Below are 27,500 nucleotides of genomic sequence, written 5' to 3' on the forward strand. Positions count from 1 at the left end.
GGACCCAGCTGAAACCCAGTGAGAACGTGCAGAAGGGAGGGAGGTTTCTCACGATTAAAGCAATCAGTGACATTGTAGAGTAGCGTGACCATATTTTCATTTGGGAAAACCAGGACACCTTGGAGGGGGGGGGGGGGGGGGGTGCGGCACATATACTGTGGCACTCACTTAACATAGGCCCACGCAATCCTACAACAATATGATATTTACAGTTGGTTTATTAAAAATGTTTTTCAGTAAAAGTCAACAACAAAAACTCCAATAACAAATGATAGTAATAAAAATAAAGGTAATTTAAAAACCAGAACATTTCCTCATAAAAAAAAAATATCCTGTGACAGGACGTGAAATATGAACATGTCCTGGGACATACGGACGTTTGGTCACCCTATTGTAGAGGCCTGTGCCAAGGTCTGGCCGGCTGTTGTTTGTTATAAACAAAACAGAATTTAAAAAAAAGTGATCGCCGTCCAATTAGAAGGTGTTTTAGCGGACGCTGTCAGAACAGAAGAAAACGTGTCACGATTTTTGCAGGAATTGGTCTTCTCGTTTGTGACGTCACAGGGACGCTCCAAACCGAATGAATCACTACAGACCGAACCGTATGAGAGACAAGAGGGAACTCAACTTGCCTGCAGGTTTAATATGCATCTTTCACGTATGTTGATGCTTGGAATGGCGTAACTTGTAAGGTGTTTAGAAATAAAACAACAGCATAATTACGGGGTTTTGTCAGTAGTGTCCGTTTGGTCGTTAGCCACTGCACTAAATGGGATGTGTCAGATTCACACGAAGCGGCGACGTCCGCGAGGAGACAACACATAAGATAACGGCACACGCCATTTCAATTTCAGGTTTAAAAATTACGTCCAACTATAGATCTCTTGAAAGCTGCAACTGGCCATTTTCGCGTGGAATAACCTAAGGCTGTCACGACTGTCACATTCTGAAGAATGAAGACGTAACATCAACGCCAATGAGACGAATTAATGCCAAACTTTTGCCCGCGAAATAACATGACAAAAAACAAAAAAACACATAAATGTTTAGTAATGAAACGTCATCCATCCACAAGCACGTGAATAAAAACGCGTGTCAGTTAGATCTTTTACCAAGTGACCTTTACTTTCGTGCACATGCACGTTTACTGCCTACTGACATCACCGACGGTTGATCAAATAAAGTGTGCGTGTATAAAACACCCCTTAACTACGTCCAGTGATGCTGGTAACGCGTGTCTTACCTGTAAGGGAAACGATGCCGATTTATTCCCCACGTAGCCCCGGACTACATGACTCTGGATCGACAGCACTCGGCACTCCATCTCGTGCGTAAAGTTGTTTGATCGCTCCATGCACGTCGCGCGGATGCAACGCGCTTTAGAGGCTTGAGAGCCGCACGGGGAACAGCCGACCTGCTCTCTCTGCTTCCAGATCGGGATCCGTGATGGCAGTTTAAGGAGCCACACGCTGAACTGAAGAACATGCAACATGGAGAGACATTCATTGGTGAAGCAGACCCAGACCGTAACTACTCAGGCATTCTCGCCGACCACCTAAACTCGCTGACATCACGATGACACTAATTGACCCGTTCGCTTTCCTCCACCGATTTAAGATGCATGCGTTTCTGTCGAAATAAATAATTTGTACAAATTCATTAAGTGGTCAAAATACAGGTTTTGATGTGTTACTCTTAATATGTACGTAGACTCAACGTGACGTTATTGCATTATGTTTCGGAAACGTTCGGACATTTTTTTTGCTGAAATAGTGCTGAATTGAAACGTGAGGGGGGGAAATGCACTAAAGTGATTTAAAGGACAGCACGTTAGCCCATAGAGACAGAAGCGGCTTCTAATACGGAAGTTGGGTCCTTCCAGCCCGTATGTCGCGTTTCCAAATCCTCCAATCGCTGTACGAGCGAGCGTTGACGCAAAGAAATGAACAGGCAGCGTTTGTCGTAGACGCGTCTGCAACATGCGTCATAGCCGCCGTCATCAGCGCGTGCATTAATCCCTACGCGTTCGATGTCATTATTACGTACAAATAATTCCGAATGTATCTGCCGCTTTTGCGTTACACATGCGCACTCGCGATTTTCAAACTTAAAATGGAATGGAAAAAAACGGTAAATTGATTTATTCAGAAAAGAAAGAAACCCTAAATCAGAGTTGAGTGGGAAGATTTTTAAAATTGAGCCTTCTGCCAATTTGGACTGACATGTCAGCAGTGGAGTGTACACAGACCTACATATAAACGGACAATGCACATTCATAATTTTTAATGAAAGGTAAACTTGGAAAGTAACCATAGTATAACAACATCACTGTCTGTAGTATCCGACTTGTTCCAGCCCGTGTCCCTAAATTATGAGGAGACGGAAACGGATTGCCTACGAATCCCTCTCAAAATGAGTTAAAATTAAGATCTTCCATTAGCAGCCCCCGAGACACGCTGCAGCTGGTGATGGATGGTGAATGATTTGAACGTGTCATTCTGCCAGCTGAGTCACGATGGATCTCTCCCTCTTTATCTCTGTGGTCGTGACTGCAGAAAGGCGGAGAGAAGAGGATTATAGCTACACACAACTCAGTTCCGTCGTATTAGCGCACGCAGGCCGGTGAATCATCGCGGCCGAGCACGCCACTTGACCGGCGATGGCTCTCAACGCGCTGGCACACGGAGCCAAGAGACTGACGCGGCCAAAAAACCTCGCATAGAAGCTCGAGAATAAACATTTTAGCGACACCTGTTGGTCAAATACTGGTCCTACAAATGCATCTATAGCGTAGCCTGTATTTACCGTAATTCTCCGGAACCTACAGCTATGCAATTAGGAGACATTAGAATAAGAGACTTCAGGGTGTCCAGAAACCTCGTTAATTAGATTAATCCGTAATGACAAGCTGTGCGTGTAAACACATGCCATGATACTTCATATTGACTAAAACAGAAAGAACCAGTTCCACCTTTCTATATCCCATTCAATATATTTGGAATGAGAATTACATATAAATGTAAATTAAGTTCATATCACCAAACTGTAAGGCAATAACAAATACTGTAGCCTGTCCATTCTGTACCTGTAATATATGACTGATTATGGTTGAGTTATTGTGTGACTTCACCTCCCACGGTTCAAATAATAAATCAACTCAACATTTGTGAAACCTTTTTATATCGGTCGCTGTCATTTTCAATAACACCGGACCTTTCAACATTGCTCAGTGGCATCAGAGCAGGTAACCAAATAGTTTATTAAAATCACTGAAGCACAGAGATCTGTCTAGTTCATATCCGTTATGTACGGCTAAAGATCTGAAGACAACATTTCGTCTCGTACTTTAACAGATAAATAAAGGTTAAAAAAAAGGATGAGCAACCAGATGTCAGATGACCTGTGACCTCGTGTAATGAACTGTTCACACATGGCCTCACTCCTTGGCAATAGGCTGTTGCCCCCCCCCTCCCCCGACCCTAAGGACACTACACACACACACACACACACTGATGTAACAAGAGTCCTGTAGACAGCATGTAACCTGGAGACATGATCCACAGTTGTAGTGACATGACAGAATGCTACCCACCTGATCAGGTGTCTCAATTCGTCATGGAGAAGGTGGTGCTGGGAAGAGAGAGAGAGAGAGAGAGAGAGAGAGAATGGCATGAGTCATTCAGAAAGATAGCCAGTCAGATGGTGAGAAGATACCCTGCTTAACCCTAAGGTCTGCAGCCTTAATACTCAAATAGAATGTTTTATAACGGTACATCATGTCAGTTTCTAATAACCGTCACAACAGTGTTCGATGATTTTTTGCGTTGTTTCATTTCTTCATAAAAAGAAAGTAATTATATGTGCTTCGTTTCTCAGCGAGTCCACCGTCCAGGAGTTTTGGGGATCGAGACCAGCCATTTCATTAGTCAGCTGAACCCTTGCAGGCTGTTTCTTCTCCAGCTTACCGGGCCCCTGGGGTCTAGTCTGCAGCTCCAGGGCCCTCCCCCCAAGGTCCGGAGATGAAAGGGTGACTGAGACGTGGATGCCTCACCAGAGCAGACAGCTGGAGAGAGAGATAGATGTGTAGCCCAGAGGGGTCCAAGCGCTATGGCGAAGGTAAGACGGATGACGTTGTTCCTACCCAGTGTTCATACTATGGTGTGTATGGCCTGTTAATGATGTCTTTATGGTTAGAACACCAGACGTAATGGTGCTGGTAAAGATTCATGGGTTGGATTTCTGTGTGCGAAAGGCATTGATTTTTAATGTGCCATCCTGTTCTAACACATTCACGGAGGAATGGCGGCCCCAGGTTGAAGCTCACCAATAACGATAAGAGACGATAAACACATAAGAGTTTGGGTGTAGTACAGTCTCTAAGACTCAACACTAGGAGCACCAGACTCCTGAGCAATGGGCTATAGGTGATGTGGGCTGGAAAACCACAGTAGTTATTGAATAATGTTCTTCATCATAATTTATATAACTTATATAAATCACAATTTATTTACATTAATAAATAAAACATATGAAATATGGAGTTTATGAGCTTAATAATGAACACACACACACACACCTTCCAGCCCCCCACTGAGAAAGAGGAGTCAGAATCGGGGCACTTCGAGATGGAGACGGAGAGTGAGGAAGACCTCCCCAAGGTGGAGACCCCCGCGGTCTTCACAGTGAGCCCCTTCAGCAGTCTTCAGGGCTTCAGTCTGCCCCAGGACGTTATTCCCAGTGTCCAGGACCCCCATGTGCCTCCCGCGCTCCCTTCCGAGGCGTTCGCTCCGCTCCCCAACTACAAGAGGCACACCCTGCACACACCACACAGTCGCAGGGTGTCCATCGTCAAAGTACAGCCCTTCACCCATGGTGAGTCCCCCGCTGAAATGTATCCTATCACATTCATAACATTTAGGCTTGTAGTCTGTATGGAAATATTACTGTCATTAATATTATTGGGGTTTTTACACCACATTTTTGAACAGATTTATATTAACTAATAAGTGCCATGTGGGTTTTTGCTTTTAAAGCAGTGATATTAACAGGTATAACACCCTGGATGTGAGGAGTGTTAAGTGTTGTCTTATCAGTGCTTCGGTTCACTTGTGCCTTATCGGATTGATTTCAACCAGTTCTCTCTCTCTCTCTCTCTCTCTCTCTCTCTCTCTCTCTCTCTCTCTTTTCGTCTCTTCCTCCATGAAGAAGAAGACCTATCCAATGCTAAGTCCCTGTGTTGGCCGTACATTCCGCGTCGTTTGATAGCAATTCTCGTCATCTTATGTGTGTTAATAGCAGTGACTGTGGTGGTAGGGATTGGTCTTGGAGGTGAGTTTGTGTGTGTGTGTGTGTGTGTGTGTGTGTGTGTGTGTGATGGTGTAAGACATCTTCAGTGTGTTGCCACTGTAAATATTTCATGAGTAACAGCCTGTGATTAAGTAGCATCTAGGAGCAAGCTGACCTCAGCCAGGAAACAACTGAATGCTTATCCCAGCGTGCTTGTCTTATACTATTATATATGTATATGTATAGAGAGAGTGAGAGTAGGAACGTAAGAAACTGAGGAGCTGTAAAGAAGAAACTATGTCTGTGTAAGGGGGATTCTTCCTCTCTCTGCTTACAGTGGGTCTAAGTTGTTCTGGAAAGTTCCACTGTGTGTCTTCACCTCAATGTATCAGTACATCTGCCCTTTGCGATGGAGTCAAAGACTGTAGCCAAGGCGAGGATGAACTCAACTGTGGTAAACTTGTCTATTTGGTGGTTTTAAATGTGTTTCTCACTTTAAATGTCACTCAGAAGATCAAGCCAACTGGTTATTCACTGATTAACATGTTAACGTTATTAGTTAACTTGTTATATTGCCAATTGTTATTTTCACCCCAGTCAGAATTAGTCCTCCACACACACACTAGTGATCAATATGGAGCTGTGGTACACACATACACACACACACGCGTGCACACACACACACACACACACACACACACACACGCTAGTGATCACTGGGCGGATGTGGTACACACACACACACACACACACACACACACACACACACACACACACACACTAGTGATCACTAGGGGGCTGTGGTGCACACGTGCCCAGAGCGGTGGGCAGCCCTAGCCCCAGCACCCAGGGAGCAGTTGAGGTTAAGTGCCTTGCTCAAGGCCACCTCAGGCCTGGGAATCAAACCCATGACCTTCCGGTCCACACTGTCCCTTTAGTGCCTCTCTCTCTGTCTGTCTCTCTATTTCAGTGCGTGTGAGTGGGAGGCACTCTGTTCTACAGCTGTGCAGTGGGGGCGTGTGGAGGTCTGTGTGTTGGAAGAACTGGACCCCTACCCTGGGTTTCTCTTTCTGCACCCAGCTCGGCTACAACAGGTACGGCAGCCGGGACAGCGCCACCCAGATGACATCCGTGGCCTCGTCTGCTGGGCGGCTGGTGTCCCCTGCTTTCTACAGCTACAGCCCGTCAGTCATTTCTGGGCAGTGTCTTGTTTCTGCTCCTTCCTTTAAAATGTCCAGTTTTGTAATTCCAGCTCATATGTTGATATTTTGATTAGATTGCTTTCTCTTTGTTCACATGTATCACAGCTGTCCTATGGGTTTAAGACAGATTTGAGGTCAAATACTAAAGATAATGCTACAAAATGCAAAAATAACCTCAACAGTGACTATAAAATCTATAAAATAATTATCAATAGCATAACAATGACTAAAATAACTATATAATACAGTAATGTAACTAACAATAACATAAGATTGACTCTAATAACATAACAATGTCTATAATAACTATATTTAATACATTAATTAACAATAACATAATAATGACTAATAGCATAACAATGCCTCTAATAACATAACAATGGCTCTAATAACATAATGTCTAAAATAACTATATTTAATACATTAATTAACAATAACATAATAATGACTAATAGCATAACAATGCCTCTAATAACATAACAATGGCTCTAATAACATAATGTCTAAAATAACTATATTTAATACATTAATTAACAATAACATAATAATGACTAATAACAATGACTCTAATAACATAACAATACAGCAATTAACCATTGCATAACAATGACTCTAATGACATAACAATACAGTTATTAACCATTGCATAACAATGACTCTAATAACATAACAATATAGTAATTAACCAATGCATAACAATGACTCTAATAACATAACAATACAGTAATTAACAATTGCATAACAATGACTCTAATGACATAACAATACATACAGTAATTAACCATTACATAACAATGGCTCTAATAACATAACAATACAGTAATTAACAATAACATAACAATGACACTAATAGCATAACAATTACTCCAATTGCACAATTACTCTAACATAACAATTACTCTAATAATATAACAATAACTCTAATAGCACAGCAATGACTGAAATAACATAAATATGACTCTAATAACACAACAATTACTCTAATAGCAGAACAATAACTCTAAAAGTCTAACAATTACTCTAATAACATAACAATGGCTCTAATACCATAACAATGAGTCTAACAAAATATCCGTGACTCTAACAACATATTGTAGAGCAAATTATCTAACCAAGAAAAATGTTAACATAATCATGTTCCACTTGACAAATTCTAAACCAAATAAGCAGCCAATGATCATTTGCACAGATAATCTCTAAATTTGCCTTTGTAGACAGTGTCCTTGTATCGGCCTTTAATGTTGCCATGTTGTTTTTTCTGTGTTACGACTCTGTTGGTCACCACACAGAGGCCATATCAGTTGTATCACTTGTTTAGTTTTTTTTCAGTAATCTGCAATGAAAGTAGATGTCATCTCAGCAAACGTTTAATAAACTTACATCATCTCAGCAAACTCACGTCATCTTAACAAACTCACATCGTCTCAGCAAACATGTCATCTTAGCAAACTCAAGTCATCTTAGCAAACTCACATCGTCTCAGCAAACTCACGTCATCTTAGCAAACTCACATCGTCTCAGCAAACATGTCATCTCAGCAAACTCACGTCGTCTCAGCAAACTCACGTCATCTTAGCAAACTCACATCGTCTCAGCAAACTCACGTCGTCTTAGCAAACTCATGGGTTAACAAACTCATGTTGTCTCAGCAAGCTTATGTAATCTCAGAAAACTCATGTTGTCTCAGCAAGCTCACGTTGTCTCAGCAAACTAACTCCTGCAACCAGCAGACTGAGGTGTTCGGTATAGGCACCGTCATCCAGCTCTTCCACCAATTTTCTATGAGCAATGACAGCACAGTTTGGGTCAGACACTGTGGCTCAACAAGGTTGTTTACAGTGCAAACACGATTCCTTCTTGGCCTTCTAGTGAGTCCAATTACAGTGCCTCCTTGACCTAATCAGGAAACTAATGAGCGTGACTTGTTTTAACTGTGGGCGTCAATCGCAGTAGGGTCAAAAGTCAAGTGTAGCTTTGTCTGTATCTGCATGTTTATTCATACGCTGTTGTTATCACTGTAGGTCATAAATTACCCCTCTCTCTTCTGCCCTTTCTCTCTCTCAATGTAGCTATGTGAATTCCAGTTCAATTCCTCTGTCCTCTGTCGAGTCAGCCTTCCAGGAGACAGTGACCCTTGACCTCAACCTTCGCACCCCTCAGCCAGTCATCAAAACACACAGTAACTTCTCCCTCAGGTTCACACCTACTACCATGTGCAACTCACTACCATCGTAAACATGTTTACACTGCTACAATCTCTACCTCGCTTATTCTATTGTAGCTTAGCATGTTGTGTTTCATTACATAGAATTATACCACATTTTGACCCAGGTGGTATAAAACTGTGCTCTGTTGAATATGGTCTGTTTTTGTCCAGGAATGTTAATTGCATATCCGGCCTGGTGACGGTACTTAAATGCATAGGTGAGCCAAGCTTGTGTGACACCACGTGCAGGCATGTGTGTGTGGTCCTGTGGTCCTGTGGCCATACTGGATTATGTGTGTCACTGTTCACCTTTGACCCATGTAGTTTTCCTGTATTAAGGTTATTACAGGCCAGCATGAGGGGGATTTTTTAAACGCTCTGTGTGTGTGTGTGTGTGTGTGTGTGTGTGTGTGTGTGTGTGTGTGTGTGTGTGTGTGCAGAGGCGGTCTTTGCATAGAGGTGTGGCTAGGCAACTGCCTTGGGCCCCTCCCACTGCAGCCCACTCTAGGGGCCCCCTGATTAGCTAACTTATTTCTCGCATAATAATGTTGATGGGCCCCCTAGCTAAATTCGCCTTGAGCCCCCAAATTGCTAAGTCCGTCACTGTGTGTGTGTATGTGAGTGTGTGAGTGTGTTTGTGTAGTAAAAGCATAATGTGATGTCTTTGTAGTGTGTGGTACTAGGCCAGGTCTCAGGGCCAGGATTGTTGGAGGGAACTTGTCCACATCGGAACAGTTTCCCTGGCAGGCCAGCCTGCAGTACCAGAACCAGTACCTCTGTGGAGGGACACTGATAACCAACCAGTGGATAGTCACTGCTGCACACTGTGTATATGGGTGAGCACATGCACACATAAACAAAGCAAACACATATCCTTACCCTCTAGTGCATACATTAATTAAACGAAACATGGTTCCTTTATTCCTTTAAATCACCTGAGCATGCACTGCTAGTCACAAAATAAACCAAAGAAGCAAAGAGCTATCAGCACATTCTTCCGTCTTCTCTCTGCCTTTCACGCGTTGGCCCCTTGCGCTGTCACAGCACGAAGTCGTGTACCTCTCGAGGTTTTCCTGTCTCTTCCCTCTCTGTTCCAGTTTCGCTAACCCATCCTTGTGGTCAGTGCGTGTGGGCATCTCTGAGCAGCCCGTGAGCGGAGCGGGAGATCTCGCCGTGGCGACGATACTCTACCATGGCATGTACCACCTCGAGAGTGTCCAGTACGATATCGCTCTCGTCAAGCTAGCGCGGCCGCTCACGTTCAACGGTGAGGGCGTCCTTTTCGTTTAGGACTCCAGTTCCAACATACTTTGTGGAACTTTGTGTGCGTGGTGTCAGTTGTGTGAGTGGGCCAAAATTCTGTTTGGCAGAAAAATGTTTATGCAGAATAACGGGACTGAAAATCACACAGTATTAGCTAATATTGTCAATATTGTCAAACAAGCCCTCTCGAAATGTTCCCAGACATGACAGTGCTGTTTGCCACCATCTGCTACTGACACAGAGCTCAAATATACAGTATATTCATTTTGTAGGAGGATTAGTTGAAATGCTTGATTGTTTGGCAGTTTGGCCTTTTAATCAGTCCTCCATTCGCCCTTTCCCCCCTCAGGTCAGGTGCAGCCTATCTGTTTGCCTAACTATGGCGAAGACTTCAGGCCTGGATCCATGTGCTGGGTATCAGGCTGGGGAGCTACAAAGAGTGGGGGTGAGTTCCAATAAGAGTAAGTTCTAGAATGGGCATGAGTTCCAATAAGAATAAGTTCTAGAATGGGGATGAGTTCCAATAAGAATAAGTTCTAGAATGGGGGTGAGTTCCAATAGAGTCCCGAGTGTTTTAAACATGCAGTTGTACAGCCTCTCTTAAAGAAGCATAATCTGGATATAGGGGATCTGAGTAACTACCGGCCTATATCAAAGCTATCTTTTCTGTCTAAGATCTTAGAAAGAGCTGTTTTAACTCAACTAACCTGTTTCATTGACAGCAACAAAATTTATGAGACTTTTCAATCAGGTTTTAGGGCATTTCACAGCACAGAGTCTGCTCTTTTAAAAGTTACCAACGACCTCTTATATAATGCTGATTCTGGAGGTTCTTCAGTCTTGGTTCTGCTGGACTTGAGCGCTGCATTTGATACTGTCAACCATGATTTACTCATTGAACGCCTGGAATACTGTGTTGGAATCAAGAGTGTGGCTCTTAGTTGGTTTACCTCTTATATTAAAAACAGGACCTTTTCAGTGAGCATTGGCAAATACTTTTCTACCTCTACCATGGTGACTTCTGGGGTTCCACAAGGATCAATTTTAGGCCCTGTTCTTTTTTCATTATATATGCTTCCCCTTGGCCAAATAATTCGTAAGCATGGAATCTCATTTCATTGTTATGCGGATGATTTACAACTGTACTTACCTTTGAAACCTGGGAATCATCACCCCCTAGATAGACTCAATGAGTGCATCATGGATATAAAAAACTGGATGACTCAAAGCTTTCTTCAATTGAATGACAGTAAAACAGAGGTTATTCTGTTTGGGCCTCCTTCAATAACTAACCATCTAAAGGAAAATCTAGGCCCTTTAAAACCCTATCTGAAAACTCAGGTTAAAAACCTTGGGCTCATCTTTGATTCAGAATTCAAATTTGAGAAGCAAATTAAGCTAAGAACAATCTCCAAATTAAAGTCGTTCCTTAGTACTTCAGATCTTGAAAAGGTCATTCATGCTTTTACTACATCTAGATTGGATTACTGCAATGCACTGTATTTTGGTATTAATGGAGCAACTCTGTCACGCTTACAGTTGGTTCAGAATAGTGCAGCCAGATTATTAACTGGTTCCAAAAAAAGAGAACACATCACCCCAATTTAGGCATCCCTGCACTGGCTCCCAGTGCATTACAGAATCCAGTTCAAAATAGCATTGATGGTTTTTAAAGCCTTAAATGGACTTGCACCAGCATATATTGTGGACATGCTCTGTATGTATGTGCCCTCAAGAGCTTTAAGGTCTTCGACCCAATCATTTCTAACAGTTCCAAGATCTCGTCTTAAACAAAAAGGGAATCGTGCTTTCACTGTTGCTGCACCAAGGCTTTGGAATGGACTTCCAACTGATGTCAGAAATGCACCGTCTGTGACGAGTTTTAAATCCAAACTTAAAACACACTTTTATTCTTTAGCATTTGGCAGCTGACAAACTGTGGATTAAGGATTGTGTAAATGTTAATGTTTGTTCTGTGTTTGCGGTGGGTGATTAGGGGTGGGAATGTCTTTTTTCTATTGTGCAGCACTTTGTTTTAAACGTGCTATATAAATAAAATTTTACTTACTTACTTACTTACTATAAGAGTAAGTTCTAGAATGGGGATGAGTTCCAATAAGAGTAAGTTCTAGAATGGGGATGAGTTCCAATAAGAATAAGTTCTAGAATGGGGGGTGAGTTCCAATAAGAATAAGTTCTAGAATGGGGGTGAGTTCCAATAAGAATAAGTTCTAGAATGGGGGTGAGTTCCAATAAGAGTAAGCTCTAGAATGGGGGTGAGTTCCAATAAGAATAAGTTCTAGAATGGGGGTGAGTTCCAATAAGAGTAAGTTCTAGAATGGGGGTGAGTTCCAATAAGAGTAAGTTCTAGAATGCTTTTTTGAAGAACACACTTTTAAGGGCACTCAGTTAAAGGGCACTGAGTTGGGACCCTGGGTAAGCTGTATTCGGTACACGAACAAATGTAGATTTAGGTGTCACCCAAGACAATGCAGCTTTCAGACACTGGTACCAGAGTAGTTACAAATGTTACATACTTTATTTTAAAACAGGTTACATATGATTTGTATGCATCTTCTGTGTGTGTGTGTGTGTGTGTGTGTGTGTGTGTGTGTGTGTGTGTGTGTGTGTGTGTGTGTGTGTGTGTGTGTGTGTGTGTGTGTGTGTGTGTGTGTGCAGGAGAGGTGAGTGCATCTCTCCAGTCGGCCACCGTTTCTCTCCTCTCCACTACACAGTGTGGTAGGCAGGACCTTTCACCCTGGAGCGTCTGTGCCGGGTCCCTGAAGGGAGGGGCCAACACATGCCAGGTATGTTGAAGAGTGAGTGTGTGTTACACCTTTATGGAGAAATCACATATCAGGTATGTTGAAGAGTGAGTGTGTGTTACACCTTTATGGAGAAATCACATATCAGGTATGTTGAAGAGTGAGTGTGTGTTACACCTTTATGGAGAAATCACATATCAGGTATGTTGAAGAGTGAGTGTGTGTTACACCTTTATGAAGAAATCACATATCAGGTATGTTGAAGAGTGAGTCAATCAATCAATCAAAGTTTATTTGTATAGCGCTTTTCACAACACATGTTGTCACAAAGCGCCTTACAGGATTTAAAAGGTTAACAATACTACGGGTCCAGAACCCTAATGAGCAAGCCAAGGGCGACAGTGGCGAGGAAAAACTCCTTAAGATAGTGGGGAATAGGAAGAAACCTCGGGAGAACCAAGACTCAAAAGGGAACCCATCCTCCATTGGGCGGCCCGTTAACACACAGATTACACAAAATACAGACAAATACACAAGTCACACACAAATCACACAATCAGACTAAGTAAAGGTAAAAATGAAAGTTCTGGGTTATGATATTGTCACTGTAAATGTCTGTTGATGAACGCCAGGCTTTCATTCCGTGTCGGAGCAGCGATGCTGGTATTGTAGTGAGTGTGTGTTACACCTTTATGAAGAAATCACATATCAGGTATGTTGAAGAGTGAGTGTGTGTTACACCTTTATGGAGAAATCACATATCAGGTATGTTGAAGAGTGAGTGTGTGTTACACCTTTATGGAGAAATCACATATCAGGTATGTTGAAGAGTGAATGTGTGTTACACCTTTATGGAGAAATCACATATCAGGTATGTTGAAGAGTGAGTGTGTGTTACACCTTTATGGAGAAATCACATATCAGGTATGTTGAAGAGTGAGTGTGTTGCACCTTTATGGAGAAATCACATATCAGGTATGTTGAAGAGTGAGTGTGTGTTACACCTTTATGAAGAAATCACATATCAGGTATGTTGAAGAGTGAGTGTGTGTTACACCTTTATGAAGAAATCACATATCAGGTATGTTGAAGAGTGAGTGTGTGTTACACCTTTATGGAGAAATCATATATCAGGTATGTTGAAGAGTGAGTGTGTGTTACACCTTTATGGAGAAATCACATATCAGGTATGTTGAAGAGTGAGTGTGTGTTACACCTTTATGAAGAAATCACATATCAGGTATGTTGAAGAGTGAATGTGTGTTACACCTTTATGAAGAAATCACATATCAGGTATGTTGAAGAATGAATGTGTGTTACACCTTTATGGAGAAATCACATATCAGGTATGTTGAAGAGTGAGTGTGTGTTACACCTTTATGGAGAAATCAAATATCAGGTAGGTTGAAGAGTGAGTGTGTGTTACACCTTTATGGAGAAATCACATATCAGGTATGTTGAAGAATGAGTGTGTGTTACACCTTTATGGAGAAATCACATATTAGGTATGTTGAAGAGTGAGTGTGTGTTACACATTTATGGAGAAATCACATATTAGGTATGTTGAAGAATGAGTGTGTGTTATACCTTTATGGAGAAATCACACATCAGGTATGTTGAAGAGTGAGTGTGTGTTACACATTTATGGAGAAATCACATATTAGGTATGTTGAAGAGTGAGTGTGTGTTACACATTTATGGAGAAATCACATATTAGGTATGTTGAAGAATGAGTGTGTGTTACACATTTATGGAGAAATCACATATTAGGTATGTTGAAGAATGAGTGTGTGTTACACCTTTAGAGAGAAATCACATATCAGGTATGTTGAAGAGTGAGTGTGTGTTACACCTTTATGGAGAAATCATATATCAGGTATGTTGAAGAGTGAGTGTGTTTTACACATTTATGGAGAAATCACATATTAGGTATGTTGAAGAATGAGTGTATGTTACACCTTTATGGAGAAATCACACATCAGGTATGTTGAAGAGTGAGTGTGTGTTACACATTTATGGAGAAATCACATATCAGGTATGTTGAAGAGTGAGTGTGTGTTACACATTTATGGAGAAATCACATATTAGGTATGTTGAAGAATGAGTGTGTGTTACACCTTTATGGAGAAATCACACATCAAGTATGTTGAAGAGTAAGTGTGTGTTACACATTTATGGAGAAATCACATATTATGTATGTTGAAGAATGAGTGTGTGTTACACCTTTATGGAGAAATCACACATCAAGTATGTTGAAGAGTGAGTGTGTGTTACACATTTATGGAGAAATCACATATCAGGTATGTTGAAGAATGAGTGTGTGTTACACCTTTATGGAGAAATCACATATCAGGTATGCTGAAGAGTGAACGAATATTACATGTTAGGGTTACTGTGTCTCTCTGCATCCTTTATTGTGCATGTCTTATTATGTCTCTCCACCTTTTATTGTGTCTCTCCACATTTTATTGTGTCTCTCCACATTTTATTGTGTCTCTCCACATTTTATTGCATCTCTCTGCATTCTTTATTGTGTCTCCAAATGCTTTATTGTATCTCTCCACTTGTATTTCTCAACATAAGCATGCTTATCTTCTGTGCGCACAAGAGCCTCATAGAAAGAGAGTCACCTTTACACCACAGACACGTAGACTCTGGTCTCACAGATGTTTGACTAGGATTATGTGACATTTGCTGAAGAGGCCAGTGTAATTATGTTGAATCTGTATGGCTACACATGTATCAAAAAAAGAGGTTTCAGCTCAACTTGTTTCTATGGATACCACTGACGCCACAAATATGACACCAGAAGCAAAATATACACAAATATCACATATTTACATTATTACATTATTCCATCAACAGATGCTGGCACCCAGGGTTTTATCTGGTGAGCTGATGACACTCACACATGGGTGGAGCAAAGTAGATGTGGTATCATGGTAGATTCATTCACTTTACGGAAGTCACAATGTAGAGTAACACGTTAATGAAACTGAATGTAAAAATCTGTACGTTATTGCTTTTTTGTTTATATCACGTCTGTGTTTTATAAATGTTTCAAGCAAAGTCTGAAGTTTGTATCGTAAATGGATTCTCTGGAGGTTTGCACAAAGCGTGCATTACTGTCTACAGCCTAGTCGCATGGCAGACTCACACATCCCTTCAGATTTGTAGCCCTTCTTGGTAACATTCACGTCAAGTCCATCTATGCTACTGTTTGTGTAGAGGTCTATGGAACTGTTTGTATTGAGGTCTATGCTACTGTGTGTAGAAGTCCATGGTAGTATTTGTGTAGATGTCTATGGTACTGTTTGTGTAGACGTCTATGGTACTGTTTATGTAGAGGTCTATGGTACTATTTGTGTAGATGTCCATGGTATTATTTGTGTAGATGTCCATGCTACTATTTGTGCAAATGTCTATTGTACTGTTTGTGTAGAGAAATATAGTACTGTTTGTGTAGAGGTCCATAGAACTGTGTGTAGAAGTCTATGGTAGTATTTGTGTAGACATCTATGCTACTCTTTGTGTAGAGGTCTACAGTACTGTTTGTGTAGAGGTCTATGCTACTGTGTGTAGAAGTCCATGGTAGTATTTGTGTAGAGGTCTATGGTACTATGTGTGTAGAGATATATGGTACTGTTTGTGTAGAAGTCTGTGTAACTGTGTAGAGGTATGTGGTACCATCCATGTAGAGGTCTATGATACTGTCCCAACAGAAATGCACCTGTAGCACTGAAGTCCATTTGTCCGGTATGTAAATAATATCCTGTGTCCATGTGTCCCTGCTCCTCCACACACCTGTGTTTCCAGGGCGACAGCGGCAGTCCTCTGGCCTATGAAGACTCTGTGTGGAAGCTGGTGGGCGTGGCTAGCTGGACACGGGGCTGCGAGAGTCAACCTGGGATTTACACCAGCGTCATTCACGCGTTACCGTGGCTACAGCAGAATATGGAGGTGAGACAGGATCGGGTTGCCAGATTGTAGGTGGAGCGCAGCACTACAAAACGTCGAGGGTAAGGTGGCCCGAGTTGATGGGAAGACTCGTGAAAAAAATTGGGTCAACGTAATTCACACTAGTAATCTCTCAAAGGCAGATAAACCAATGAGAGGTCACTTGGGTTGGCAGTTTGAGCAACATTGCTTCTGTATTGCCATACTACGGCTTAGTGTTCAGTAGTATTACGACTATAACACACCACGTGAGGGTGAGCTCAGTCGCATGCATAGGCGGTGCCAAGGCAGGGACTGGGTCGCACTGGACAACCCCCCGCCCCCGAAATCTGATTGGACCCCCCCAGGTGCCACTCCAGATGACTACAGGGCTCTCAAGTCTCACACATTTTTACACGCCACACTTTGTATCTCTAATGAACAGAAATTACTAGGACAACGCCCACCAAGGTGGCTTGACGCCACACACCAGTCAATAGATTGAGAAATGTAGCTACCCAACAGCCAATCAAAAAAATAGCATCGTTGTATCGTGTAAAGTCCCCCCCTCCCGCCGCATTTCGTCTCGCGCACATGCAAATTTCATTTGCAACAATTTTGATTGCAATTGATTGTGTTTCTTGAATATTCGTTGTCATAGTCCGTGGGTATCCTAAAATAGCATTGGCCAACCCGAGGGTAAAGTCTAGATACGCCACTGGTCGCATGTGCCTCATGGAGGTTAATCCTGTCAGTCACGAGATGGCAGCTAGAGGTACTATCTTGTTCTCTCCCGCACCCATATCTCTTCTCAGTTTTCTCGTGATGCTAGCTTTCCAGATGCGATATGTGCGCGAGTCTGTATTCCCGGACACTCTGCTGCTGTGATTCTGTTATCGCGCTTGCCTGCCTATCGATTTTAAACAGCCAAACAGTGCCATCTAGTGGCCAAAATATATGCAGCGTCATTCCCTTGTCAGTCTTATAATCTTATCGGAATCTTAGGCCTGTGTTTTTTTTTGTCATTTACTGTTCATTAATTTTTACACATGTTGTATGCTGATTCAGGCTCACGAGGGCTTTAACATCCCATTCAATCACATTATATGAGGACAGAGGGCCTGTTTTTTAAAAACCACTTGATACTGCACAGCTCAGAGATAAAAATAAAATGGTTTTATTTCTTCCAGCAGAAAGAAGATGTTATCTACAACACCAACAAAGGTGGGATGACTCTGTCATTTTCATAATAAGTTCGTTGAACCTCCATGGAGAACCAATTCTCATCTCAATCACTGAACACTACAGATTAGTGTTTACAGATTTATACAACTGACAAACTCAGAGGGGTCCTGCACTGCCACAGTCCCAAGAAAGTCATTTCTCAAAGCTATTGAACATGTTCGAGAAGCAATTCCTTGTACAAATATTGCATAACTTATTTATCTACGGATCAAAGTGTGAATGTATTTTTATACATCACTGTTATTAAATTGTTTTGTTTTTTTTTGTTTTTTTTTTTTTACAAATATATAAAGCTAAAGAAAAAAGTACATTTATTATAAAGCACAATGGAGTTTTTGTTCATTGTGGAGAATCACTGCATCGTGGAAAGCGTGAACGTGTATGTTAAACAGTATTCTACGAAAAGTACGTCATGATTTGGTTAGAAAACAGGATTTGAGGTGAAAGAACTGTGTCCCCATCTCCTCTTGTCCTAGACTTTGCTGTGCTGTTTTACTATTTATTTCTGTCTTTATTTTCCTTGCTTGTTTGTTTGTTTTGATCAATTTGGTACATGTTTAAAGATGACAAAAGACTATAAGTGCATAAATATACACAACACAAATTACATAACTCGCCCTGGACTGGGATGTATAGAAGAATAACTCGCACGTAAAACACTGTACTTAACTGTTGAGTTTATTACAAAACAGAAAGGCAAACATGACCATCTGTGAAAAGTAGCAAGAGTAGCCTGAAACCAAAATAAAACAAAATCAAGTTCATAAGAATACTTCACCCAAAAGAGTTTCTAATGATGAATAACAAATTATAGTATTAATGAGTGAAAGACAGTAGGTGCAAGTTAACATTATGCTGACTGAATTGCTACAATTAATTTATTCATTATTAGCAATGTCACATTACCATACATTAGCATATTTGGGTGAAGTACTTTTAAGCTCCAAAAAAAACATGCAGCGTGTTGAAATCCATGCAAAGCTAACTGAGGTCATTCACGCCATCACATGACCTTGTCAACCGCATCACAAGACAAGGGCTGTAAATAAAACTCATTCTGATTGGGAGACTCTAGAAAAATCAGCAGATGCCGTTCGTGAAATGGCGTCAGAGCTATTTACTCTGAAACGGGCGTGTTTCGGAATGGGATCAGAATGTTAACACTTGGCAAAATACGCTAAAAAACAAACAAAACAAACAACAACAAAAAACCTTATATCAGCTACAGTTTGAGTGAATCCAAGAATTGAATTTTTAAAGAACTTTAAGAAATCCAAAGCAAAACTGGGTGACTGTACATTTCTCATAATAGTGTTCAGTGTGCAGTTTCATACACGCCTGCAGGCCTACATGTTCTACCGTAAAGTATATGATGTTTTGTAAATAATAGTGTTTAATGTGTCTTTACAGCAATAACGTACAAACCCATGCAATAAACTGTCTCCTACTCAAAGCACTAAATAACTGTGACAGAAAATGTGTTGGTGAACATAACTTTCAATAAAGCACAAACATGAACGCTGAAATCATTTACCAGTTTCAGTGCAATAATGTGGATAAAACAAAAATGCTGAAATTATATTTAATCAAGAGACCTTCTAAAAGTCTGTGTCAGCTGGACTATTACTGACTGTCAGTCAATAAGAAGTAACAACTGTCCCTTCTCAAATGCACAAATACTGACTGATCACTTTTTGTGTGTGATGTTTTCCATGGAGATTACAACTGAAGAGATAATGCTGTTGGCGATACGGTTGTGTGAGTGGCTAGGAGGCCAGTGCCATGTCTACAGTATGAGAGATATAAGGCCTTGTGTAAACTCCTCTACTGGCGTTACACCTTGTGTTTCTTTTCAAACTTCAGCTTATTACTATTGCAAAAATCTCTTTCTTATTATTTCAGTTAGGAAACGTTATCAAAATTCCCCCAAACTGGGCCATCATATCAAAAAGTTACGTTTTTTTTTCCTTTCGTTGCCAACATAAACTGTCCTTACCAAAAACACAGGAAATGTATGCTGAAAGAAGTGGGGGAGGGGTAGAGGTGGTAGGTGTTCCTAATTCATTTTTGACAGCATAGTATAAAAATAGTTTTTTCTCTGGTGCAAACACAGGCATGCAAGAGACACCATCTCATCAGAGGAGACCAGGACAAGCAAAGCCAGGTCACCCAGCCCAGACCCACTCTGATCCAGACCCACTGTTCTCCTGCCCCACTGTTCTCCTGCCCCACGGTTCTCCTGCCCCACGGTTCTCCTGCCCCACTGTTCTCCTGCCCCACTGTTCTCCTGCCCCACTGTTCTCCTGATCCAGACCCACTGTTCTCCTGATCCAGACCCACTGTTCTCCTGCCCCACTGTTCTCCTGATCCAGACCCACTGTTCTCCTGCCCCACTGTTCTCCTGATCCAGACCCACTGTTCTCCTGCCTCACTGTTCTGATCCAGACCCACTGTTCTCCTGCCCCACTGTTCTGATCCAGACCCACTGTTCTCCTGCCCCACTGTTCTGATCCAGACCCACTGTTCTCCTGCCCCACTGTTCTGATCCAGACCCACTGTTCTCCTGCCCCACTGTTCTCCTGATTCAGACCCACGTTGCTCTCATCTCATTCGTTTTTTTTCCTGCTGTGTTTTTAACACGACCACTTACAGTAACATACAAAAAGTGCACGAGGTTTCCTGTGTACTGCTGAATAACCAAACAAAGTGGGTTTCTGAAACCCACGTGGTGTTGAGCTGTGCGAGAAACCCCAGCCATGTAGTACGCTTGTGCTTTTCACTTGCGTGTGTGTGTGTGTGTGTGCTTTGTTGTGAATGGCTTTGAGCCTTTGATCTATAACCCATCAAGCTGTTTTACAGCCGGAGGTTCCACTAGGTGGCGTGTGGGAGCGCTGAACGCCGCTGTAAGGACACACCTCCTGCGTCCCAGCCGGTTCAGTCTCTCCTTCTCACTTACTCTCACTTCTTACTCCTTCCTGTTACTTTAACGATGCCCTTTCAGCGTGTCTCCGCATCCCAGTCCCAGAATGTGTGCTTGTGTGAGCGTGTGTGTGTGTGTGTGTTTGTGTGCATAAATCTATTTCTTCATTCCTACAGCGAGTCGCTGGTTTCCAGGCCCAGCCTGCCCATGTCGGCGTGTGATAGATTGTCCTCTTGCTCTTCATCGTCATCATCCTCTTCATCGTCTTCGCTGTGTCCTCCCATCATCACCTGCTGCATGGCCATCGTCGCGCCGTCCGACGATAGCGTCTGAAGCCCGTCCTCTCCTGTTACCATGCCGACCGATATCATGGTGCCTGAAAAAGGGGAACAATCGTCATGACCGCAACAGCAATAATGGAACAGTGTTCTGGATGACTTAAAGCCTAAATGGTGCAAACATCATTAGACTTTGGCACGGTAAGCTTCAGCAACTGGGACAAAATAACTCAAGTTACTGGCATGCATTCACTTAATTTCATCAATCACCACCAATTAACGTCTTCAAGTGTTCATCCGAGATGCAGTCGATTCAACTGGCTCCTCATTATGCCCCAAGCCTACATTAGTATCCATTAGTGGTTGAGAGACCCGAAACACTGTGACCCCAGGTAACATCACTGATGATGTGTCCAGGTTGCATCAGTAGATGTATGTTACAAGCTTTTGTCTGGAACAGCCAGTGACAATCAGGAACAGACTGATTGGCAACCAAGAATAGATTGGTGACAGCTCGGAGAGACAGCAAAGGGGCAGGGAGGGGTAGCAGCCCATTCTGCATCTTCTGAGAGTAAGAACCACAGTATGAGCTACAGATCAACTTACGGAGCTACTGTACCCCCAGGGATCCCCGAGAGGGGGGGAGGATGAGGATCCCAATTGGACGGACCAAGGATCACTGACACACAGAAATGCAAACATGATGATGAGCGCACAATGCTTCTGTGGCAAAGTGTGCAAAAACCCACATGGCCTAAAAACGCAGGAGGAGCTAGGCCCGGAGCCAAACCACAGTGCCCAGAGCCTCCAAGTGATACAAGACCCAAACCCATGCAGAACATCAAAACGGCAGCGGGTAAAATGGCCCCAAGTTAGCAAGGTGAAGGAGTGGCTCCGATTTGACGAAGATGCCAATTCCATCTTGGAAGCTACAGCCAAGGGTGACGCTGATTGACGCCTGCAGTCGATGACAACTATCATCAGCCTAGCAGCTGAGAGATTTGCACTGGAGGAAAAGAAGGTGGCAAAGAACCTCCCATATATAAAGAACAACAGGGCTAATAAGATCCATCAGCTTAAGCAAGAGTTGAAGAGCCTGAGGAGGAGATTCAAGGAGGCAGCAGAGGAGGAAAGAGGACCTCTAGCAGAGCTGCTCAACACCCTTCGCAAGAAACTCACGACTTTGAGGAGAGCAGAATGGCACAGGAATAGGAGGAAAGAAAGGGCCAGGAAGCGGGCAGCCTTTGTAGCTAATCCCTTTGGATTTACAAAGCAGATGCTTGGAACAAAGCGGAGTGGACAGCTTACATGTTCAAAGGCTGAGATCGATTGCCACCTCAGAGACACCTTCTGTGACCGATCCAGGGAACAGAATCTGGGCCATTGCAAACACCTGATCAGTCCAACCGAACCTGTTTGGGACTTTGACGGGAAGGAGCCCAGCTGGAAGGAGATCCAGGATGTGATCCAAGAAGGCCAGAGCAAGCTCAGTCCCAGGACCTAGTGGTGTACCATACAAGAACTGAGTGTACAAGAACTGCTCAAAGCTACTACGTATGCTCTGGAACATCCTGAAGGTCATATGGAGAAGAGGAAAGGTTGCTCAGCAGTGGAGGTTTGCTGAAGGGGTGTGGATTCCTAAGGAGGAGGAGTCAAAGAGTATCGACCACTTTAGAACCATCTCGCTGCTCAGTGTGGAGGGAAAGATTTTCTTCAGCATTGTGGCTAGACGACTAACCAACTACCTCCTGAAGAACTCCTACATCGACACAGCAGTCCAGAAAGGAGGGATCCCAAAGGTACCTGGGTGTCTGGAGCACACTAGCGTGGTCACACAGCTGATCAGGGAAGCTTGGGAGAACAAAGGGGACCTGGTAGTGCTGTGGTTAGACCTGACAAATGCATATGGGTCCATACCCCATAAATTGGTTGAGGAGGCCCTGCGCCGGCACTATATCCCAGTCAAGTTTAGAGACCTCATTCTGGACTACTATAACACTTACAGTCTGAGAGTCTCTGCTGGGTCGATAACATCAGACTGGCACAAGCTTGAGAAGGGGATCATCAGTGGATGCACAATTTCAGTGATATTATTTGCACTCGCCATGGACTTGCTGGTGAAGTCAGCAGAAGCCCAATGTAGAGGTCCCCTAACCAAGTCTGGCATACGCCAGCCGCCCATTAGGGCCTTTATGGACGATCTGACGGTGACAACTCCACATGTCCCAGGAAGCAGGTGGATCCTGAAAGGCCTGGAGGAGATGACCACCTGGGTGTGAATGTGCTTTAAGCCCGCTAAGTCCAGATCCTTGGTACTGAAGAAAGGGAAAGTTACAAACAAGTTCCGCTTCACACTTGGCACCTCTGTGATACCATCAATAACAGAGAAACCACTGAAGAACCTGGGGAAGATGTTTGACTGCAGCCTGAAAGACACGGCAGCCATCCATTCAACCAACCTTGAGCTGGAAACATGGCTAACTGCAGTGTCTACCTGGCAAGTTTAAGGCCTGGATTTACCAACATGGCATCCTCCCATGGATTCTTTGGCCACTCCTGATTTATGAAGTGGCAATCTTCACCGTTGAAGGCTTTGAGAGGAGAGTGAGCAGATTTCTAAGGAAGTGGCTGGGTCTTCCTTGAAGCCTGAGCAACATTGCCCTTTATGGCCAGAACAACAAGCTAAAGCTCCCTATCAGCAGCTTGAACGAGGAGTTCAAAGTGTGCCATGTCAGGGAGGTGTTGCAATACAGGGAGTCAGAGGACCCAAAGGTCTCCCAGGCTGGGATTGAAGTGAGGACAGGGCGGAAATGGAGGGCAGTAGAGGCTGCAGATGTGGCCGAGTCACGGATATGGCACAAGGCGATGGTCGGAATAGTGGCTCAGGGAAGATCTGACCTGGGCAGCATCACAACATCTCAATATGATAAGGTGGAGGGCAAGGAAAGGAGATTACTGGTGCAACAGGAGGTGCAGGCATCAGTAGAGGAGGAGCGGGCCAGCAAGATGGTTGGAATGAGACAGGACAAGGTGGGAGCACACAATTGACCGCAAAGTCTCTTGGGTGGAGCTGTGGACAGCAGAACCCCACCGCATACGATTCTTGATCCAGGCTGTCTATGATGTTTTACCAAGCCCATCGAACCTGTTTAGCTGGGGATTGGAGGAGTCACCAGCCTGCAAGCTTTGCCTGAAGAGAGGAACCCTGGAACAAATCCTCAGCTGCTGTCCAAAAGCCCTGGGCGAGGGACGCTACCGCTGGCGCCACGATCAAGTCCTGAAAGCCATTGCAAACACCATCAGTTGTGGAATTGTCCAGTGCAGGCGCCGCTGCCAACTGAAGACCACCATCGCTTTTGTGGTACCCTGGGAGGACCGTTTTGAGGAGGCCAACGAGAGGAAAAGGGCAAAGTATGCTGAGCTAGTGGATGAGTGCCGGAATAACGGGTGGCGAGCACACTGTGTGCCCATTGAGGTGGGATGCAGAGGGTTTGCGGGCCAGTCGCTTTGCAAGACATAACATCTTGGGCATCACGTGGGCTGTGGATAAGAAGAGGAGACCCGTGGGTGGGGTAGCGCTACCTGGACACAAGCTGGGGCCTGATCAACCCCCGGCTGGGTCGCCTGGGTGAGAGTGTATGATGTTGAAAGACCCGAAACACTCTGTGACCCCAGGTAACATCACTGATGATGTGTCCAGGTTGCATCAGTAGATGTATGTTACAAGAAGAGAATTTGCGTTGTTTGTACCGTCGTCCATGGCGACTTGTTGCTGGGAAACAGAGGAAGCAAGGGAGTCGGGCCAGAAGCGCTGGAGTGGGCGTGTCTGTGGCGTCTTCTTCTTGCTCTTGGGCGTGTCTGACGAGCTGGCATCCAGCATGGGCTGCAGGATCCGCCTCCTCGCATTAATAAACCTGTGGAAGGCGGAGCAACGAGAGCTTTTAGCCAGTCCTGAACAGCCAGCGAGAACACATTAGAATATTGCATTGACAGGTCAGTCTGAGAGGTGCATAGAGGTGTTTGGAAGTGTTTGGTAGCATCTCACCAGTTGTTGACTTGTAGCAGTGTGAGGTTTGTCTGCAGGGCAATTTGCTTCTTTTCATCTTCTGTAGGATATGGGTGCTGAGAGACACAGACACTCAGTGATAGGTAAATACAAGTAAAACAAAAAACAGTGTCTAAAAACCCGTCTCTCCTTCTCCTCACCCGTCTCTCTCGCTCCTCACCAGTCTCTCTCTCTCTCTCTTCACCCGTCTCTCTCTCCTCCTGTATTATTCTATCTCCAGACAGAAGATTTTCTCCAGAACTGTCATTATGAATTTAGGTGGACAATCCACTACAAAACTCTTGAATCTGTACAACGAATCATCCTTAGTGAAATTACTGAACTATGTTTCAACAAAAAGACCAGGGTCAGACGGTCTGATCCTGCTATATACCTGTTTTACACTCATGTAATCACATTTTGACAAATTGAACTGGCATGTAATTGTTTCTAATTCAAATCCCGTCTGAACTGATTACAGTGTGAAGACAGGAGTGGTGTTTGGTCAGGAGTGGTGTTGGTCAGGAGTGGTGTTTGGTCAGGAGTGGTGTTTGGTCAGGAGTGGTGTTTGTAGAAATTCTCTTGAGAGAGAATGTAGTGGGAGAGTCAGTGAACTCCTGTTTCTAGCAATCATGTGTCTCTCATCCCCCATCCACCTCTCTCTCTCTCTCAATTCTCTCGCTTTCTCTCTCTCTCTGGAGATGGGCCGGACGCTCACTCACTGCCTGCTCAACCTCTCTCCCTCCACCGCTAGCTCTGCCACGTTCGACGCTGCAGTCCAACACCTTGCTAAAAACCCAGGGAGGAAAACTGACTGGTTATATGTATTTATCTTCACCCATGATCCTCTGCTGGATGATGTTACCATTAACGTTGGGTACGGATCAAACCTATTTTTCTATCGTTCTTACTTTGTTATACATACTTTGTATGTTATACATACTACATTAACACAACCCACCATGAATATTCAGACTACATTATTTTAACCCACCATGAATATTCATACTGCAGAATCACCACAAGTATTCGTACTACAAAATTATAACCCAAAATTACTATTCATACTACATAATTATCATTCACCAAGTATTTTCATACTATCATGAGGATTCATAGCAAACACTCAATACTAAATGCTTCAATATAGTATGAGTATGGTTCAAGGAAATGCTCTTATGCTCGCTAAATGCTAGTAACTCTTTATTAGATGCGTTGTGTCAACTCTGCCCACCGTAGCGAGCATGTGCAGGGCAGAAAGGCGGTCTCACCCCGATGTGCTGGAAGAGCCATGAACGCATGACACTGGTGGCGTGTTTGGGGAGGATGCCCCGCTTGGCCTTAGACGAGCCCTCGTCCTGACTCAGGAAGCTCAGGTCCTGGTTCAGCTGCAGATGGAGCTGGGAAACGCGGTCACGCGTGAACACGCGGTCACACGTGAACACGTGGTCTCACACACACACGCACATACGGCTGTACACACGTGAACACATGGTCACACGTGAACACACGCACATACGGCTGTAGACACGTGAACACATGGTCACACGTGAACACACGGTCACACACACACACGCACGTGAACACGCAGTCACACACTCACGCACACACGGCTGTACACATGTGAACACACGGTCACACACACACGCACATACGGCTGTACACACATGAACACACGGTCACACACACACGCACATACGGCTGTACACACGTGAACACATGGTCACACGTGAACACACGGTCACACACACACACATGCACATACGGCTGTACATACATGCATGTACATACATCCTCATATACACTCACTGGCCACTTTGTTAGGTACACCTTGCTAGCACCCCGTTGGACCCCTTTTTCCCTAGAGAACTGCCTTAATCCTTCATGGCATAGATTCAACAAGGTACTGGAAACATTCCTCAGAGTGTCTGGTCCATATTGACATGATAGCATCACGCAGTTGCTGCAAATTTGTCGGCTGCACAAAGGTGCAGATTGAGATCTGGTGGCTGTGAAGGCCATTCAAGTATAGTGAACTCAATGTCGTGTTCAAGAAACCAGTCTGAGTTGATTCGCGCTTTAGGACCTGGTGCGTTATCCTGCTGGAAGTAGCCATCAGAAGATGGGTACACTGTGGTGATAAAGGGATGAACATGGTCAGCAACAATACTCAGGTAGGCTGTGGCGTTGACATGATGCTCAATTGATAGTAATGGGCCCAAAATGTGCCAGGAAAATATCCCCCACACCATTGTACCACCAACACCAGCCTAACCCGTTGATAAAAGGCAGGATGGATCCATGCATTCATATTGTTGATGCCAAATTCTGACCCTACTATCTGAATGTCGCAG

The 27,500-nt window shown here is 43.6% G+C and overlaps 3 protein-coding genes across 5 annotated transcripts in view; 1 reads left to right on the top strand and 2 right to left on the bottom strand.

Annotated features, from left to right (window-relative positions):
* The window catches only part of pdxkb (pyridoxal (pyridoxine, vitamin B6) kinase b), an 18,831-nt gene extending 16,993 nt beyond the window's left edge, over positions 1-1,838 (bottom strand). Inside the window, exon 1 of the mRNA XM_076982988.1 lies at positions 1,244-1,838. Coding sequence (XP_076839103.1) covers positions 1,244-1,492 — 249 coding nt within the window. The 5' untranslated portion in view covers positions 1,493-1,838. The remainder of the gene's footprint in view (positions 1-1,243) is intronic.
* On the top strand, positions 1,176-18,115 carry tmprss3b (transmembrane serine protease 3b). Of its 3 annotated transcripts, XM_076982987.1 has the most exons (14): positions 1,176-4,116; positions 4,584-4,872; positions 5,206-5,328; positions 5,624-5,740; positions 6,257-6,380; positions 8,558-8,683; positions 8,866-8,912; positions 9,365-9,530; positions 9,792-9,961; positions 10,307-10,402; positions 12,637-12,764; positions 16,539-16,682; positions 17,849-17,882; positions 17,967-18,115. In XM_076982987.1, the coding sequence occupies exons 1-14, from the start codon at positions 4,108-4,110 to the stop codon at positions 17,969-17,971; spliced, it is 1,578 nt and encodes a 525-aa protein (XP_076839102.1). In that variant the 5' UTR covers positions 1,176-4,107; the 3' UTR covers positions 17,972-18,115. The 3 variants fall into 3 exon arrangements, with proteins under 3 accessions (XP_076839102.1, XP_076839101.1, XP_076839100.1); XM_076982986.1 differs by having other exon boundaries at positions 17,852-18,115; XM_076982985.1 differs by having other exon boundaries at positions 1,177-4,116; positions 17,849-18,115.
* Positions 18,116-18,565: 450 nt separating this feature from the next.
* Positions 18,566-27,500, bottom strand: part of pknox1.2 (pbx/knotted 1 homeobox 1.2) — a 25,776-nt gene continuing 16,841 nt past the window's right edge. Inside the window, exons 8-11 of the mRNA XM_076982594.1 lie at positions 26,418-26,546; positions 25,147-25,223; positions 24,852-25,015; positions 18,566-21,199 (exon numbers count right to left, since the gene is read on the bottom strand). Of these exons, the coding sequence (XP_076838709.1) occupies positions 20,994-21,199; positions 24,852-25,015; positions 25,147-25,223; positions 26,418-26,546 (576 nt within the window). The 3' untranslated portion in view covers positions 18,566-20,993. The remainder of the gene's footprint in view (positions 21,200-24,851; positions 25,016-25,146; positions 25,224-26,417; positions 26,547-27,500) is intronic.

This window comes from Brachyhypopomus gauderio, chromosome 20, assembly GCF_052324685.1.
Source record: "Brachyhypopomus gauderio isolate BG-103 chromosome 20, BGAUD_0.2, whole genome shotgun sequence".
In the NCBI taxonomy this organism is placed as follows: Eukaryota; Metazoa; Chordata; class Actinopteri; order Gymnotiformes; family Hypopomidae; genus Brachyhypopomus; species Brachyhypopomus gauderio.

What these genes read in the sequence shown, in the direction of transcription:
- tmprss3b (XM_076982985.1), top strand. An exon ending in ACCCAGCTCGGCTACAACAG is followed by an intron (nt 6,381 to 8,557) that starts GTACGGCAGCCG and finishes CTCTCAATGTAG; the next exon opens with CTATGTGAATTCCAGTTCAA. An exon ending in CACAGTAACTTCTCCCTCAG is followed by an intron (nt 8,684 to 8,865) that starts GTTCACACCTAC and finishes GTTTTTGTCCAG; the next exon opens with GAATGTTAATTGCATATCCG.